This window comes from Myotis daubentonii, chromosome 5, assembly GCF_963259705.1.
Source record: "Myotis daubentonii chromosome 5, mMyoDau2.1, whole genome shotgun sequence".
Classification (NCBI taxonomy): Eukaryota; Metazoa; Chordata; class Mammalia; order Chiroptera; family Vespertilionidae; genus Myotis; species Myotis daubentonii.
In genome coordinates, this window is record NC_081844.1 from 46,382,789 (window position 1) to 46,398,612 (window position 15,824).

Genomic DNA, 15,824 nt, shown 5'->3' on the forward strand with positions numbered 1-15,824 from the left:
TTTTTTCTTGTGGAAGTCATATCATTATTACAGTTCCCATGTCATGCATGAAAATGCAAAGTGATTCCGGGGTAGGAGAGATCTTGGCAGTGCATTCTTTTAACATTTTTGCCAAAACTCAGCACCAGATTTCCCTCTGTTGAGAGCCTGCCTGGTGACCTTTCTTTGCTCCCTCCCTGCTGTAGCATTTCACTCCCTTACCCACCCCTCTTGGGTGCTCCTGCCAAATGTCAGAGAGATCCTGCTGGCCCCTCATGGCGGAGAGCAGCACAGAGCATACGCTTTAAACAGTGTGGCCCTGATTCAGTGTTGGATGTGCAGTTCCTGTCTCCACAATTCAGCAGTGGCTATTAATTCCCAGGTTGCCATGAAGACTCAACAACATTTACAATGACTTAGCGCAGCTTCAGAAACATAGGTGCCACTAGGAGGCAGAGTTTGTATGGCTTTGGAAGCTTGATCAAAATTACAGAAAATCCCTGGGAGAATATGGCTTTAAGTAGGAGTTCATCCTAACAAAGACAAGTATGTTCATGTACTAGCGGACCAGAAACTCAATATATATTCTACTATTGAACAGAAGAGACAAACATGGCAATAAGCAAATATAGAGAAAGCTACATGTAAAATATGCCAGCGCTGCTTCTGGTTATGCCAGAATGGGAGGAGTTATGGTAAGGAAGGCTTTCTGAGGGTGTGTGTGTGGGGGGGGGGGCACCTGGGCAGGGCTCTGCACATGGCTGAGCAAGAGGGAAAGCAGGGGAGGCACTTAGGAAAGTGCAACATATATGGAGACTCAAAGCGATGCAATCGCTCAAGACAGATTCAGGGAGATTCACAACATGTAAGCCCTGCAAACTATTCCCTCAACAATCTTTTCTTTTCAGTTGTTATTTTTCCACAGTAACCCACATTCAATCTGTCAGCAAATCCTATCAGCTCTGGCTCCCTTCTTACCACCTCTTCTGTGCCGTCTAAATCCAACCACCATCGTCTCTGCCAGGATCATTGGAATGATCACCCATACTGGTTCCCCTTCCTCCACACCTGCCCTCTTTATCCCATGTCTGTGGTCCTTTTAAAACCACAATTAGAATATGTCACACTGTCTGCTCCAAGCCCCCCAATGGCTGTGTGTTTCACCTGAGGGAAAACCAAAGTCATCCCATTGGCTGATAAAGCCCTAAGTCCTCTGTCTCCTGGTCACATGACCTTCTCTATCGGCACTCTCCCCACCCATTGCTCATTCTGCCTCAGCCACATGGGCCTTTTTGTTCTTTCTTAAGCACTTTAAGGTGTTTGTGCTATTTCCTCTTCTGTACCATTCTCCTCTTAAGTATCTCCATGGCTAAGCCTCCTGTACTCTTTAGATCTTTGTTCAAATGCCATCTGCTCAAGGAAGACAATAGCAGGATCTCTATTTAAAATTGCAATTTCTGCCCTAGCCAGTTTGGCTCAATGGATAGAGCGTTGGCATGCGGACTGAAGGGTCCCAGGTTCGATTCCAGTCAAGGGCACATGCCTGGGTTGCAGGCTTGATCCCCAGTGGAGGGGAGGGGGGGCATGCAGGAGGCAGCCAATCAATGATTGCCTCTCATCACTGATGTTTCTCTCCCTCTTCCTTTTTCTCTGAAATCAATAAAAATATATTTTAAAAAATAAAATTTATAAAATTGCAATTTCTGCACCTGTCTAGGTATGTACCATTGCCCTTTCTCTGTTCTGCCCCCACCATATGTCCTTCTAGTGTACTGTATTTATAATTAATCTATTCATTACTTTGGTAGTTGTCTCCTCTTATAAGTGCCATGGGAGCAGGGATTCTGTTGTTGTTTTTTTGTTCACTGATGGATCCCAAACTCCTAGAATAAGGCCTGGCACATAGTAGCTATTTAATAAAGACTTTCTTTGTTTTTTAATATATTTTTATTGATTTCAGAGAGGTAGGCAGAGGGAGAGAGACATAGAAACATCAATGATGAGAGAGAATCATTGATTTGCTGCCTCCTGCACGCCCCCCATTGGGGATGGAGTCCACAACCCTGATGTTGGCCCTGACAGGAATCCAACCAGTGACCTCTTGGTCCACAGGTCTACACTTAACCACTGAGCCATGCCGGCAGGGCATTTATTTATTTTTTAAAATCTCTAGGGTTGAGCCCTATCCGGTTTGGTTCAGTGGGTAGAACCTCAGCCTGCAGACCTAAGGGTTCGGGTTCCATTCCATTCAAGGGCCCCTAGCTTGGTTGCAGACTCCTCCCCTTCCTGGGCCCTGGACAGGCATGTGCAGGAGGCAACCAATGGATGTGTTTCTCTCACATGCTGGTTTCTCTAGGTCCTTCCCTCTCTCTCCCATGCTCTAAAAAGCGATGACATAATACTCTCAGGTGAGGATTGGAAAAAAAAAAAAAAGAATAGAGTGCTAACTTTTGCTAGGGGTGTGACAGTGCTCTAATAAAGACTTTCTGAAAGAACAAATAGATGGAAGCAAAGGCCCTGTTCCAGTTCCCATTAGAAGCTCCTAAGTTCTGGAAACAACGAAAGGCTACTTAGAAGAAGCAATATGGAATGTGAAACCTAAAGGAGACGTAGGAATTAGAAGGGTCAATGGCTCTGCAGAGAGGAAATAAGGCATGTAAAGTCCCCAGTGCAAGGAAGATATAAATATTTCCATAGGCCTGGAGGTTGAAGAGAGGTGTTTTGAGAGAATTCTCAGAACCAGTACTATAGAAACATGCAGGATCCAGATCTTGTGTGCCTACGGGATTTTGTGTGCTATTCTGAGAGCTGCAGGGAACTACTAGAGGTGACTGATGACCATGGTTTTGGTAAAGGAAGATTATTGTGACTGCCTTGGTGACAATAGATTGTAGGGGGTGCACGTGGTGGCAGGGGAGCTTTAGTAAGATGCTGCAAACAAGCTAGGCAACAGATGATAGTTGTATGAATTGGGGTTGTGGCATAAAAGTGGCAGGAAGTAAATGTATTTGTTGTATTAGCCAATTCTTTCAATTTCTTTATTTGTAAAATAAATAATAATCGCAAAAGCATTACCATTCATTTATAACATATTGATATAAATTTGGTTGAGAGATATTTGTTGATTAAAAACAGGAACCTGAATGGAAGTCTGTATCACTTGTAATCTTATTGGGCCTGAATCTCATATAGTGGTTTGCACAGAATAGGCACATAATGAGTATTTGTTGCAATGAAGAGTAATGAAATGAAAAAAATATAAATGCTTTGAAAATGTCAAATCACTGAGAAAGAAAAAATAGGTAATTATCATCGCTATAAAATTTGGTTTAAATTTCTGCCCTAGCATTTATGTGTTTTTTTTTTTATTCAGCCATGGCAGAAAAGTAGCATTATTTTACTTGATGAAATGTAAAATGACTCCAGTTATCAGACCTATACTGTCATGGCACCTGGAAGTAAATGGCACAATTAAAATTGGCATTTTTACCTCCCTTACCTTTTTATTTCCCAAAACAAGGAAGATTTTAAAGATGATTTGCTACTCTCTCAAAAATAATTTACAACTATTTTTATTTTTAGATAGATTTTTTTGGTGTCTTCAACAACTTGCAAGATATAACTATACATTCTACCTTGTCATAGCAACAATTTATACCTTATTTAGACTCTGTGTTTTCCATGTCTTGCTGATGTTGAATTTAACAATAATATGTGACTAATATTTGAGTAGCATTTAAAGAGTGCCTTTCCCACAGGAATTCCATTTTACTCAAGAAATGACTTTACAGCAAAGACTCCAACTTTCTTAATTGCTGTCCTAAGAGAGTTATTAAGCCTGTCTGAAAATAGTATAATCTTTTCAGTCCAGTAATTAGTGCCATGCATTAAATAGCACCCTGGTGGCCTAATAGAATTAATTCTGCTTCGTGAGTGTTTTAACTGACCAAAACCACAGCTGACATTGGAATCCCCTACTTTTGATATTAAAGCATTTTGCCATGAGAACCTACAGGCTGGACATGTTTAGATCCTTATGGTTTAAAAAATGTGTATATGAGCAAAATAAACCCATACATTAGTAATTTGATATTGATAAAATTACATATCTTGTAAAGAGATATTTTTAACTTTAAGAGCATTCTTTAATTAAAGTTTACTATGAGTATTATTTTATATTGGTTTCATGTGTACAGCATAGTGGTTAGATGATCATATACTTTACAAAGGGTTCCCCATGATATTTCTAGTATTCACCTGGCACCATAGTTATCACAATATTATTGACTGTATTTCCTATGCTGTATTTCACATCCCCATAACTATTTTGTAGCTACCAATTTATACTTCTTAATCCCTTAACCTCTTTCATCCAGTGCTCCAAACCCCCTCCCCTATAGCAACCACCAGTCTGCTCAATTTTTAAAAATGGTTACATTATACTATATATAATACTATATAATGAAAGGCTAATATGCAAATCTACTGAATGGCGGAATGATGAGTCGCTATGACGCACACTGACCACCAGGAGGCAGCTGCTCAACGCAGGAGCTGCCCCCTGGTAGTCAGTGCGGCCCCACAGGGGGAGCGCCTCTTAGCCAGAAGCCGGGCTCACGACTGGTGAGCTCAGTGCCGGTGGCAGGAGCCTCTCCCTCCTCCTCCAAAGCGCTAAGGATGTCCGACTGACGGCTTAGGCCAGCTCCCCGTAGGTCGGACATCCCCCGAGGGCTGAGGGATCCCCCCCAATGTACAAATTTCATGCACTGGGCCTCTAGTATGTATAAATTACACCATTAAAATGTACATGTGTTTTTATTATTTGTAATTATAATGCAGGGTATCTAAGTTCATCTCATGTTCACATTTCTTTGTCTCTAAAGGGAACTATTGTAGGTGATCTCTAAGATTTCTCCCAGATTTATAATATCATAGTTAAAGAGCTAATTTAGGCACATAATAAAAAAACAACAACACTAACATTTGTAATTTTTGCTAAATATATGTAACACCTAATGGTTCTTCTGTCTCTCAGATTGTAGTGGCTTGCAGGTAGTCATCCCTGGACTCCAGCTGCCAAAATCTAATCCTAATTCACCCTGGAAACTATTAATTTTATTTTTCATAAGTTAGAAAAAATGAGGAACCTTCCTGTTTTGCAAAGATTTCCAGAAAGTGAAGAGAGTCAGGTGAAGGAATTTATGCAACCAACAAAATAAAGATCTGCTTCTAAGAAAGCCTTTACCTACCTCTGGGTGAATCAAAACCATACCATGTTTTGATTTGAGTATCTTCTTCTATCTTGATGAATCTGATTAGGTGTATCTGAAAATTTGAATCCTTAAGTGAATCAAAAGTTTCAGGACATAAAAGTCTTGGTCCATAGCAAGATTTTCAGTCAGGGTCAATAGCCAACTGGAAAATTTAGGCAAAAATATGTTGTTTTAAATGGATACTTTTTACATGAAGACCCTTGAGTGAAAAATATAACAGTGGGTTAAAAATTATTTGTACTATTGAGAATAAAAAAAAACAAAAACGTTAATGTTGGTTTCTTGCCAAGGAACCTGTCTTTTCACCCTTGGAAATGTGATACAGCTTGTGTGTTCACTAATGATGTTGAGCACTTTTATTTTTTTAAATTAAGAATTTATATTTTATGGAACTCTTAGGTTCCCAGCAAAATTGAGCAAAACGTACAGAGATTCCTCATATACCCTCTATCCCCACACATACATATCGACTCCTGCAATATCAACTTCACTCACCAGAGTGGTAAGATTTATTAGAATTCATGAATCTACATTGGCATATCATAATTACTCAAGGTCCATAGCTTACATTATGGTTCACTCTTGCTGTTCTGCATTCTATGGGTTTGGACTAATAACATGCTTCCATTTTAATAGTTTTATATAGAGAATATTTTCTCTGTTCTAAAATTCCTCTGTGCTCTTTCTATTCATCACTCTTTCCACCCCCATCTCCTAGCAACCACTGACCTTTATACTTTCTCCATAGTTTTGCCTTTTCTAGAATAGCACATAGATGGAATCATATAGTATGCAGCCTTTTCAGATTGGCTTTTTTTGCTTAGTATGTCCACTTAAAGTTCCTCCATGTATTTTCATGGCTGGTAGCTCATTTCTTTTGAGCACAAACATTATTCATTGTTTGTATGCACCACAATTTAATTACCCATTAACCTACAGAAGGACACCTTGTTTGCTTCCAAGTGTTGACAATTAAGAATAATGCTACTATGGACATCTGTGTGCTGGTTTTTGCGTAGACATACGGTTTCAACTCCTCTTGGTAAATACTGACTGGTGCTATTGCTGGATCACAGAGTAAAGCGATGTTTAGTTTTGTAAGAAACTGCCCAGCTACCTCCCAAAGTGGTTACACCATTTTGCATTCCCACCAGCAATGAATAAGGGTTCCTGCTGCTCCACTAATGTTTTTATGAAGATTTTGTGATTGTTTGTGAAGTTTCAAAGGGCACATTCAAAAGGCTTTACAGGAAATTAAAGATGACCTTATCACTGGCAACTCTTTTTCAGAAGGTAGACTGCAGCTGAATTTGAAATTAAGTGAAGTGAATAATTTTTAGTGTATAATGTATTCAATACTATTCTTTTTCCAATGGCTCTAGTTGATTCTTAGACATTGCCAAGAATCTTTAAAAAAAGGTTTATAAAATTTTTCTTACAGGCTTACTTATTTTTCTTAGAGCTCATCAATTTTGACCCTGTTGATAATATTATAGCATGAAGAAACTGAGAATTATAGTGTATAAATTTATCTAGAGATATCATTCTGTGTTTAATACTTTTTTAAACTAAATAATTGATGCTATTTCAAAAATGACTATGAAAAGTTAATGATAAAATCAAGGCTTGAGCCCTGTCTTTTGATGCTATGTGCAGTGCTTTCTCAACTAAACTCAGTTTCAAGGGAAATTTGGAAAGTGGCCACTCATAGGACATGTTGTAATACTTCTTAATACCCGAAGTCTAGTACTTCTTTTTTGAGTGATATTTTTTTTTCTATTTTACATGGTGCAGATAACATATATTTAGGAGTAGGTGCTATCATTATGATGACCCATAAAATTTTATATTTTAGCCTATTTATACTTTTTGCATATTCACTAAATTCTATAGGTACATAGAGCTACTTTTCATTTCCTCTTTATTTTGGATATCAGACCATTGTTTTCTGGTTATCAATGATTACAGTAATGTATTACTGAATATTGTCTGATGACTATTGGGCATAAAAAACATATTTGAAATGCATATTTTATTGTATTTTAGAAAAATAAGTATCAATAAATATACATTTAGGATGAAATACAAAGAACATTTGGAAAATGGTCCATAACTAACCATTTTCCCAGATTTCTTCTAAAGTCTAGACATGATGTGGTTGTGATATAACACTGCGCACCAGAACGGCCCCCCACGGAAAATAAGTTTACAGCCCAGCTGCGGGATTTCACAGAACATAAACATCAGGGCAGAGATGATGCATTTGTTTTCCAAGAAATAGAAACGTAGTTGCACTGCCATCATGTTCCCTTCCATTAATTTACATCTAGTTTAGTGAATGGTAGCATAAAACTGCAATATTTAACTATCCAATCAAAATGTGAACATATTTGTTTAGAAAAAGAAATGAGCCACATATGCAGAACATAAACAGGATGGAACTCTGGATACAGAGGCTGTTGATTTTCTCTCGGTCCAGAATTGAGTTTCTATGATTGTGACTTTTAATTTAAAATGATAATAGGCTGAAGACTTGATTAGATTTGAATGTTTGAGAAAAGGTTGCAAGGCCCTGAATCATAATTATAACATGCCACATGGAACTACTGTAAATGGTTTTAGTTCATTCAAAGTAATCTTATTTTTTAATGTAGTTTACCAACTTTTATAGGCCTCTCAAACATTTAGCAGATAGCTTTATATTTTTCTCCTAGAAATGTGAGTAAGCTCACTCAGTGAAGATTTTGGCTTTTAGCTATTATCATAATTTTCAAATGCAAAGAGCAATCCTTTTTTAAATATTCAATTTATTCAATTTAAGTACTATTTCTTGCCCAGTGACCTAGCCTTTATTGTGAGAATCACATTGGCAAGGAACCGGTTGCTGTATAAGAAAGGAGAAGAATATGTTTTTTTTTTTTTCTTCAAGGGAATAGAAACAAACATGGAAGTGAGGCAGATAAATCCTGATTTATAGCTCTTATTTTTCCAAGAAGTCTTTTCTAAGTAGATATGATTTAAAACAGTGATCCTATCTAATAAAAGAGAAACATGGTAATTAGCGTACAACTGCTACCCTTCCCATTGGCTAATCAGGGCGATATGCAAATTAACTGCCAGCCAAGTTGGCGGCCGGCAGCCAGGCAGCTGGAAGCGAACACGAGGCTTGCTTGCTTCAGTGACAGAGGACTCCAACGTTCCCCGCCTGCCGCTGTCGGCCTCTGAGCTGCAACTCTAAGCAACTATGTTACAAATATAGAAGCTAAACAAAACCCCAGAAACCTGCTTTAGTCCCGGGCTTAAGCCAGCAGGATCGCAACATTGTTTCAAATACAGAAGATAAACAAAGGCCAGAAACCTGCTTTCAGCAGTGGAGGCCTAAGAGCTGGAGCCTCAGAGCTAAAGCTGGCCCAGAATAAAAAATAAAAAATAAAATAAAAAAAGAAGTGGTTGGGAGCCTCAGTCACCCGCCAGCCTGAAAACAGCCCTCAGCCCCTCACCCAGACTGGCCAGGCACCCCAGTGGAGACCACCACCCTGAAGTGTGTGTGATCAGCTGCAAACAGCTATCATCCCCTCATCCAGGCTGGCCAGGCACCCCAGTGGGGACCCCCACCCTGATCCAGGACACCCTTCAGGGCAAACCAGCCGGCCCCCACCCGTGCACCAGGGCTCTATCCTATATAGTAAAAGGGTAATATGCCTCCCAGCACTGGGATCAGTGTGACAGGGGGCAGCACCCAAACCCCCTGGTTGGCCCTGCTCTGTGCGTGGCAGGGGGTGGTGCCGCAACCTGCCCATCGACCCTGCCTTGAGTGTGACAGGGGGCAGTGCCCCAACCCCCCAATCAGCCCTACCCTGAGCATGACTGAGGGTGGCATCCCAACCTCCTGATCCGCCCTGCTCTGTGCATGAGAGGGGCGGCGCCCCAACTTCCCAAACAGCCCTGCTCTTTGCCGGACCAGGGGCTGCACCTAGGGATTGGGCCTGCCCTCTGCCACCCGAGAGCAGGCCTAAGCCAGCAGGTCGTTATCTCCTGAGGGGTCCCAGACTGAGAGAGGGCACAGGCCGGGCTGAGGGACCCCCCCTTCCCCCCCGAGTGCACAAATTTTTGTGCACTGGGCCTCTAGTTTTAATATAACACAGATGTTGTTGTTGTTTTTCTAAATGGTACATGGATACTGTAGAATACTTGGAAAATAAATATAATCATGTATATTTCCTCCTTATTATTAAAAACAATTTTATTTTTCTTTCCCTTTTTTGTCAAAGGTATATGAACTTTTTTAAAAAACTACTCTCATTATTGTAGAAAAACATTTTTAATTAGTTGTAATCTTTTCACTTATTTTATAATTAGTATTATTCACATAGTTACAAAATCTTTATTATCACTTTTTAAAAATATATATATTTATTGATTTCAGAGAGGAAGTGAGAGATAGAAACATCAGTGATGAGAGAGAATCATTGATAGGCTGCCTCCTGTATGCCCCCCACTGGGCATTGAGCCCACAACTTGGGCATGTGCCCTTATTGAACTCAGGACCCTTCAGTCCACAGGCCGACGCACTATCCACTGAGCAAAACCAGCTAGGGCATTAATATCACTTCTAATGGCTGCATAATACTTCCTCAAGATAGAAAGCATAGTTTTTAAACATCTCTTTACTGTCAGAAATTTAGTACAAATAATACTGAAATTCATTTCTTTGTATAAAAAATATTTGTATTTGATAATATTTTCTTAAGATAGTTTCCCAATAATTACGTTTTAAATCTGGGAATATAAATTGCCTACATGGATCTGTAACATACTATATTTTGCTAATTTCTTGTATACACACTTGGAAGGGAAGGGTTACAGATTTTGGAAAAAATGGTAATGGGTTTTGTTTAGATTTGTCTAGTTCAGGTATTTGTAGGAAACTCCAGTACCACTATCCAGGAGATAATCTACATACGTCAAGGAGGACTCACATATAGGCATGCAATGACACTGCTTAACTAGCACAGGAGGAGAAATTCAAGTAGGAAAATTTAGGGGTAAATATGAATATCATTACAATTAAGAGTTTTCAGTCACAGTACACATGACCTGCAAATAATTTTTTCTTTTTCTTCCTCCCAACTTTCCCATTAAGTTTGATTCACTCTCATGATAGAATGAAAGCAATTCAACTAAACTAATTCATACAGATTAAATAAATGATTTCACACTACAACTGTACCATTAAAAATAGAGGCTTAAAAATGTTTGGATGTAGACAAATACCCTATGAATTCACATATACTTGGAATCTAAAGAACAAAATAAACAAAATTGAAATAGATTCTGACACAGAGAACACACTGAAGGTTGCTAGAGGGGAGGCGTTGTGGGGGATGGGTGAAAAAGGTGAAGCTTTTAAGAAGTACAGGTTGGTAGTTACAAAATAGTCAAGGGGATGTAAAGTACAGCATAGGGAATATAGTGAATAATAATGTAATAAGTATGTATGGTGCCAATTGGGTACTGGAAATACTGAGGGAAACATTTTGTAAAGTATATGGCTATCTAACCACTATGCTGTATACCTAATACAAAATAATATTGAATATAAATTGTAAATGAAAAAAAAATTAAAAATTCTGGATGCATGGATGGGATAATTTATACAACATAAATTATTTTCTCATTTACCTTAGTGTAACATCTCTCATATTTAAAAAACAAGGCAGAAAGCTGTCCACCATCAGACCCATTCATCTATCTATACTAATAATGAACAAATATGTAAACTGACCATCCCTCCACAACATCCACAGCCAATCAGGAGTATGCAAAATAACCTGACAAAGATGGCAGGCCTGTGGGCAGCGTGCACGTGCGCAGGCGCCGAGCAGCTGGGGGCAGGGTGGGATGCCCGCCTGCCACGTAGTCAGGGTGACACGGTGGGCGTCCCCAGGACCCTGCCCATTCCAAGCCTGTGGGCAATGTGCACATGCGCCAGCGCTGAGCAACCAGGGTCCCGGGGATGCCACTGGAGTGTCCGGTCCTGTCAGCCCGGCCCGGGGGCAGCTGGAGTTCCCAGTCCTATTGGTTTCTGCAGCCCCTGGACTGGAAGCAGAAACCAAGATCACAGGGAGCACCAGGAATTCTGGGAATCATAGTTCTGGTGGCAGCCCCTGGACTGGAAGTGGAAGCTCAGAGCGCAGGGAGCACCAGGAATTCTGGGAATCATAGTTTTGGTGGCAAAAGCATTGCAGGATCTCCTAGACCAGTGATGGTGAACCTTTTGAGCTTGGCATGTCAGCATTTTGAAAAACCCTAACTTAACTCTGGTGCCATGTCACATATAGAAATTTTTTGATATTTACAACCATAGTAAAACAAAGACTTATATTTTTGATATTTATTTTATATATTTAAATGCCATTTAACAAAGAAAAATCAACCAAAAAAATGAGTTCGTGTGTCACCTCTGACACGCGTGTCATAGGTTCGCCATCACTGTCCTAGACACTAGAGCAAAGTGAGCCTTGAGCAAGTTACTGTTGTGGGTGGGGGATGGAAGGAAAGCAAAGGCGAGAGACATAAGTAAAGTCAGAGTGTCAAGGAAAAATTAAAAGAAAGATATCCTGCAATTTCCAGGAAATCTCCACCAATGGAGCAAAGAAAAAAAAAAAAAGACCTCTATTATTTTGTGAGCACCAAACCAAACTGGGTTGGGGATCTCAGACAATTCACTCATATGATTGCAAAGACAGACAGAAACTCCCAGATTGGAGATGGCTCCCCTGAGTGCTCCCAGATTGGAGAAGATGTAGATTGGGCTGAGGAACCCACCCCCTGTGCATGAATTTCGTGCACCAGGCTCCTAGTATATATATAAAAGCCTAATGTGCAAATTGTCCCCACGGGAGTTCAATCGGGAGACCAGGAGTTCAATCGCTCGCTATGACATGTGCTGATCACCAGGGAGCAGTGAGGAATGAAGCAAGGCCCCACCTGGCAGTCAGAAGACCCTGATTGGCCCTGATTGCCAGACAGGTCAAGGGGCCTTACCTGTGCACGAATTTCATGCACTGGGCCTCTAGTAATACTGTAATAGGTTTACTGTAGTTATCTGTCTATATATCTTTTCACTGGATGAGGATAGAATGTGAGTCTTGTAAAGATGGGAACCATATGAAGATCTCTGATCTTCCTTTAAATTCTTCCTTCCTTCCTCTCTTCAGTGTGCCCAGCTCTGCCCTGGACTCTGAGAATTCAGTGGTGATAGACAAATCAGACAAGTTTTCTGCTTCCCTAGAGTAAATATGCTAGTAGGGAAGAGAGATGAAGGAGACAAATGAAGAATGCATGAACAAGATACTCAGTGGTAAAAGCTATGAAGAGAATAAACAGGATCATGTGAAGGAGAGTGGGAGTGGGTTGGGCAAGAAGAACATCACTAAGGAAGTAATGTTTGAGCATATGGAGGCAATTTAACTTCATGGCTCTTTCAATGCCTGAGCCTAGCAGAGCAGTTTATTTGCTAATAGAGATGACCCAAAGAGAGAAAAAAGGCTAATGCAGGATATTGACACAGTAGTGACAGGGATGGGGGGAGATGTCCTTAAGTATTTACACTCAGAGGGAGGGAGTGAATGCACTGTTGGAGTAACTGTCCTGTGTAGGAGTATGGTCACCTCACATGTCAACTCACAAGGGAAGCAGATAATGTGGGTTGTGTTGGATTGACATATAAGGGGGTTTTGTCTGATGGTTTCTATTTATCATGTTGGACAAGATAATCAGCAGGAATTCAGAGCAAAAGAAGTATACGAAGGTGTGGGTATTTGTGAAGATAAAAGAAGTTATATAATACTATAAACATTTTTGAGAATGGAAGAACTAAGTCATTAAAGAAAAGAGGATTGTTTAGAAACATTAAGTGCTCATTTTGGACTCATGGTTAAGAATTTTAGAGTGTCACAAAGTCAATATGATAATGTACTTCCCCCCCCCCAGCTACACTGTACTTTTGTTACCTACAAATTGGAACTACTCAATAACAGACATTTCCTCAGCATTCTTTAAAGCTTTTATGTTAAAACAAGAAACCTGGTGCACGAATTCATGCACCAGTGGGGTCCCCCAGCCTGGCCTGTGGGATTGGGCTGAAATCAGCTCTCCAACATCCCCCGAGTGGTCCCAGATTGCAAGAGGGCACAGGCCAGACCAAGTGACCCCACCGGTGCATGATCAGGGCCAGGAAGGGACGCAGGAGGTTGGCCAGCCATGGAGGGACCGCAGGAGGGCTCCAGGGCATGTCCTGCCCATCTAGTTCAGTCCCCATCTACCAGACCCCAGCAGCAAGCTAACCTACTGGTCGGAGCGTCTGCCCCCTGGTGGTCAGTGCATGTCACAGAGAGCGGTTGAGCAGCCTTATAATAGCATTAGCATATTACGCTTTGATTGGTTGAATGGCTGCCCAGTCAACTGGACACTTAGCATATTAGACTTCTATTATATAGGATGTGATTTATTATTACTGGCAGCAGCAGCATATATTTGATGGATGGCTATATATATGTGTGTGTGTGTGTGTGTGTGTGTGTGTGTGTGTGTGTATATGTGTGTGTGTGTGTATATATATATATATATACATATATCTTAATATGCTAAGTAGACCTGATGGCTGAACAGCAGAATGACGTTCTAAACAACCTTCTGAATGAAGCTGGGCTGTTGCAAGGGCTGAGCCGCTGGCACGAATTTTGTGCATCGGGCCTCTAGTGTTCACATAATAATACAGGCAATGCTTAATACACGGGTAGTTTTGTTTTGTTCTTGCTTGGTTCTTAGCACCTGCAATAACCTTGCTGTGCCAATGGGATCTGAATACCATGGTTTGGAACCAATGTTATCATAGACTGTTGAAGCATGAAGGGGGCATAGAGATTATGATGTTTGGTGGTAGTTCAACTTGATTACCATAAACATTTAGGGGACATTAGAAACAAATACTCTAAAGTCCATTGCAGGTCTACATGAGCATCAGTAAGGTTGTTTAGAGATGAAGAATCATGAAACTGATCAGTATGTTTTCCTTATTGCCACATGAATGTTTCAGTAGACAGTGGAGAAACAGTTACTGATTGATTTGATAATTTTCTGTATCACCATAGTGGTGCTCTAATAAGAAACTGATGAGAGCCTTAACCGTTTTTGGCTCAGTGGATAGAGCGTCAGTCTGCGGACTCAAGGGTCCCAGGTTCAATTCCGGTCAAGGGCATGTACCTTAGTTGCGGGCACATACCCAGTAGGGAGTGTGCAGGAGGCAGCTGATCAATGTTTCTCATCGATGTTTCTAACTCTCTACCCCTCTCCCTTCCTCTCTGTAAAACATCAATAAAATATATTAAAAAAGAAAATAATTAGAAAAAGACAAAAACATTGGCATAATTATTATAAAAGGTGTCACCTGAAATAACTGATATATTAACAGAAAATGTTGCACGTCAAGATACTTCCCACAGTCCCAATATCCTGTACCGCTTCTCTCAGATTCTTAAGTTTAGATGCACAGACAGTGTCTGAATTCTTGGACTTGATAATGGTATCGTATGGTGGGCAACTGCAGTGTGAGTTTGAATTTTCTCCCATTCTCATGAAATGTGTGTAATATTTTTCAGTATACTTCTGCCCTGACCTATGATGCTGTTCAAGTGATGACTGAAGCTTTCCGCAACCTACGGAAGCAGAGAATTGAAATCTCCCGAAGGGGGAACGCGGGAGACTGTCTGGCCAACCCCGCAGTCCCCTGGGGACAAGGTGTAGAAATAGAAAGGGCCCTCAAACAGGTCAGTCACTCAACACAGTTGTTCATGTGATTTAACAATGGCTCTCATTTTTTTCTCTGCTGAATCATCATCCTTCTTTTATTCCTTATGTTTAATATAGAGAGAGTATTCTTTCCTAACTACACATAGGCAGGTGGGAGGTTGAAAAGAAACTGTATAAATGTAGTTTTCTGGACTTGAGCCCAGTGAGAGTAATCTGCAAAGTTTGTGTCTTTCGTTGAAGTAAATTTGTAACTGTGCTCCCTTCCCATTTCCTTATTAGGTTCAGGTTGAAGGTCTCTCAGGAAATATAAAGTTTGACCAGAATGGGAAAAGAATAAACTATACAATTAACATCATGGAGCTCAAAACAAATGGGCCCCGGAAGGTAAATCATTAGTGATTTAAAGGCAGTTCTCTCTGTGTGAGAAGGTGAGTTAGCTAACCCATCCCTTCATCATCCAAAGAGTCCTGAAGATGTGTATTCACATAGTGCTTCACAACTTCCGGAACCAGACATATTTTTAAATGTGTGTTGTTGTTTTTTTCTGTTTCAAATCTATTCACTTCTGGTAAGTAATACTGAAAAGTAATCTTTAAATAGAACTGTTATACTTTTCTTTTAGACCATGGTGGAAAAAAGAATTTGCTGAGAAGAAAAAGAACTATTGCTGAAAGTTCACGGGTCAGAAGACAAAACATAACCACTACTGTTCAATATATATTATTTTACTTTTATGACCAAAATGCCACTCTTTGGATT

At 40.2% G+C, this 15,824-nt stretch overlaps 1 protein-coding gene across 8 annotated transcripts in view; it reads left to right on the top strand.

Annotated features, from left to right (window-relative positions):
- Positions 1 to 15,824, top strand: part of GRIA2 (glutamate ionotropic receptor AMPA type subunit 2) — a 124,146-nt gene that overhangs the window by 77,039 nt on the left and 31,283 nt on the right. For all 8 annotated transcript variants that reach the window (XR_009453015.1, XM_059697706.1, XM_059697707.1 and 5 more), the window contains exons 7-8: positions 14,915 to 15,082; positions 15,345 to 15,449. Coding sequence is in view for 7 of the 8 variants with exons in the window: in XM_059697706.1 (XP_059553689.1) it covers positions 14,915 to 15,082; positions 15,345 to 15,449 (273 nt within the window). In the remaining variant the exon portion in view is untranslated. The remainder of the gene's footprint in view (positions 1 to 14,914; positions 15,083 to 15,344; positions 15,450 to 15,824) is intronic.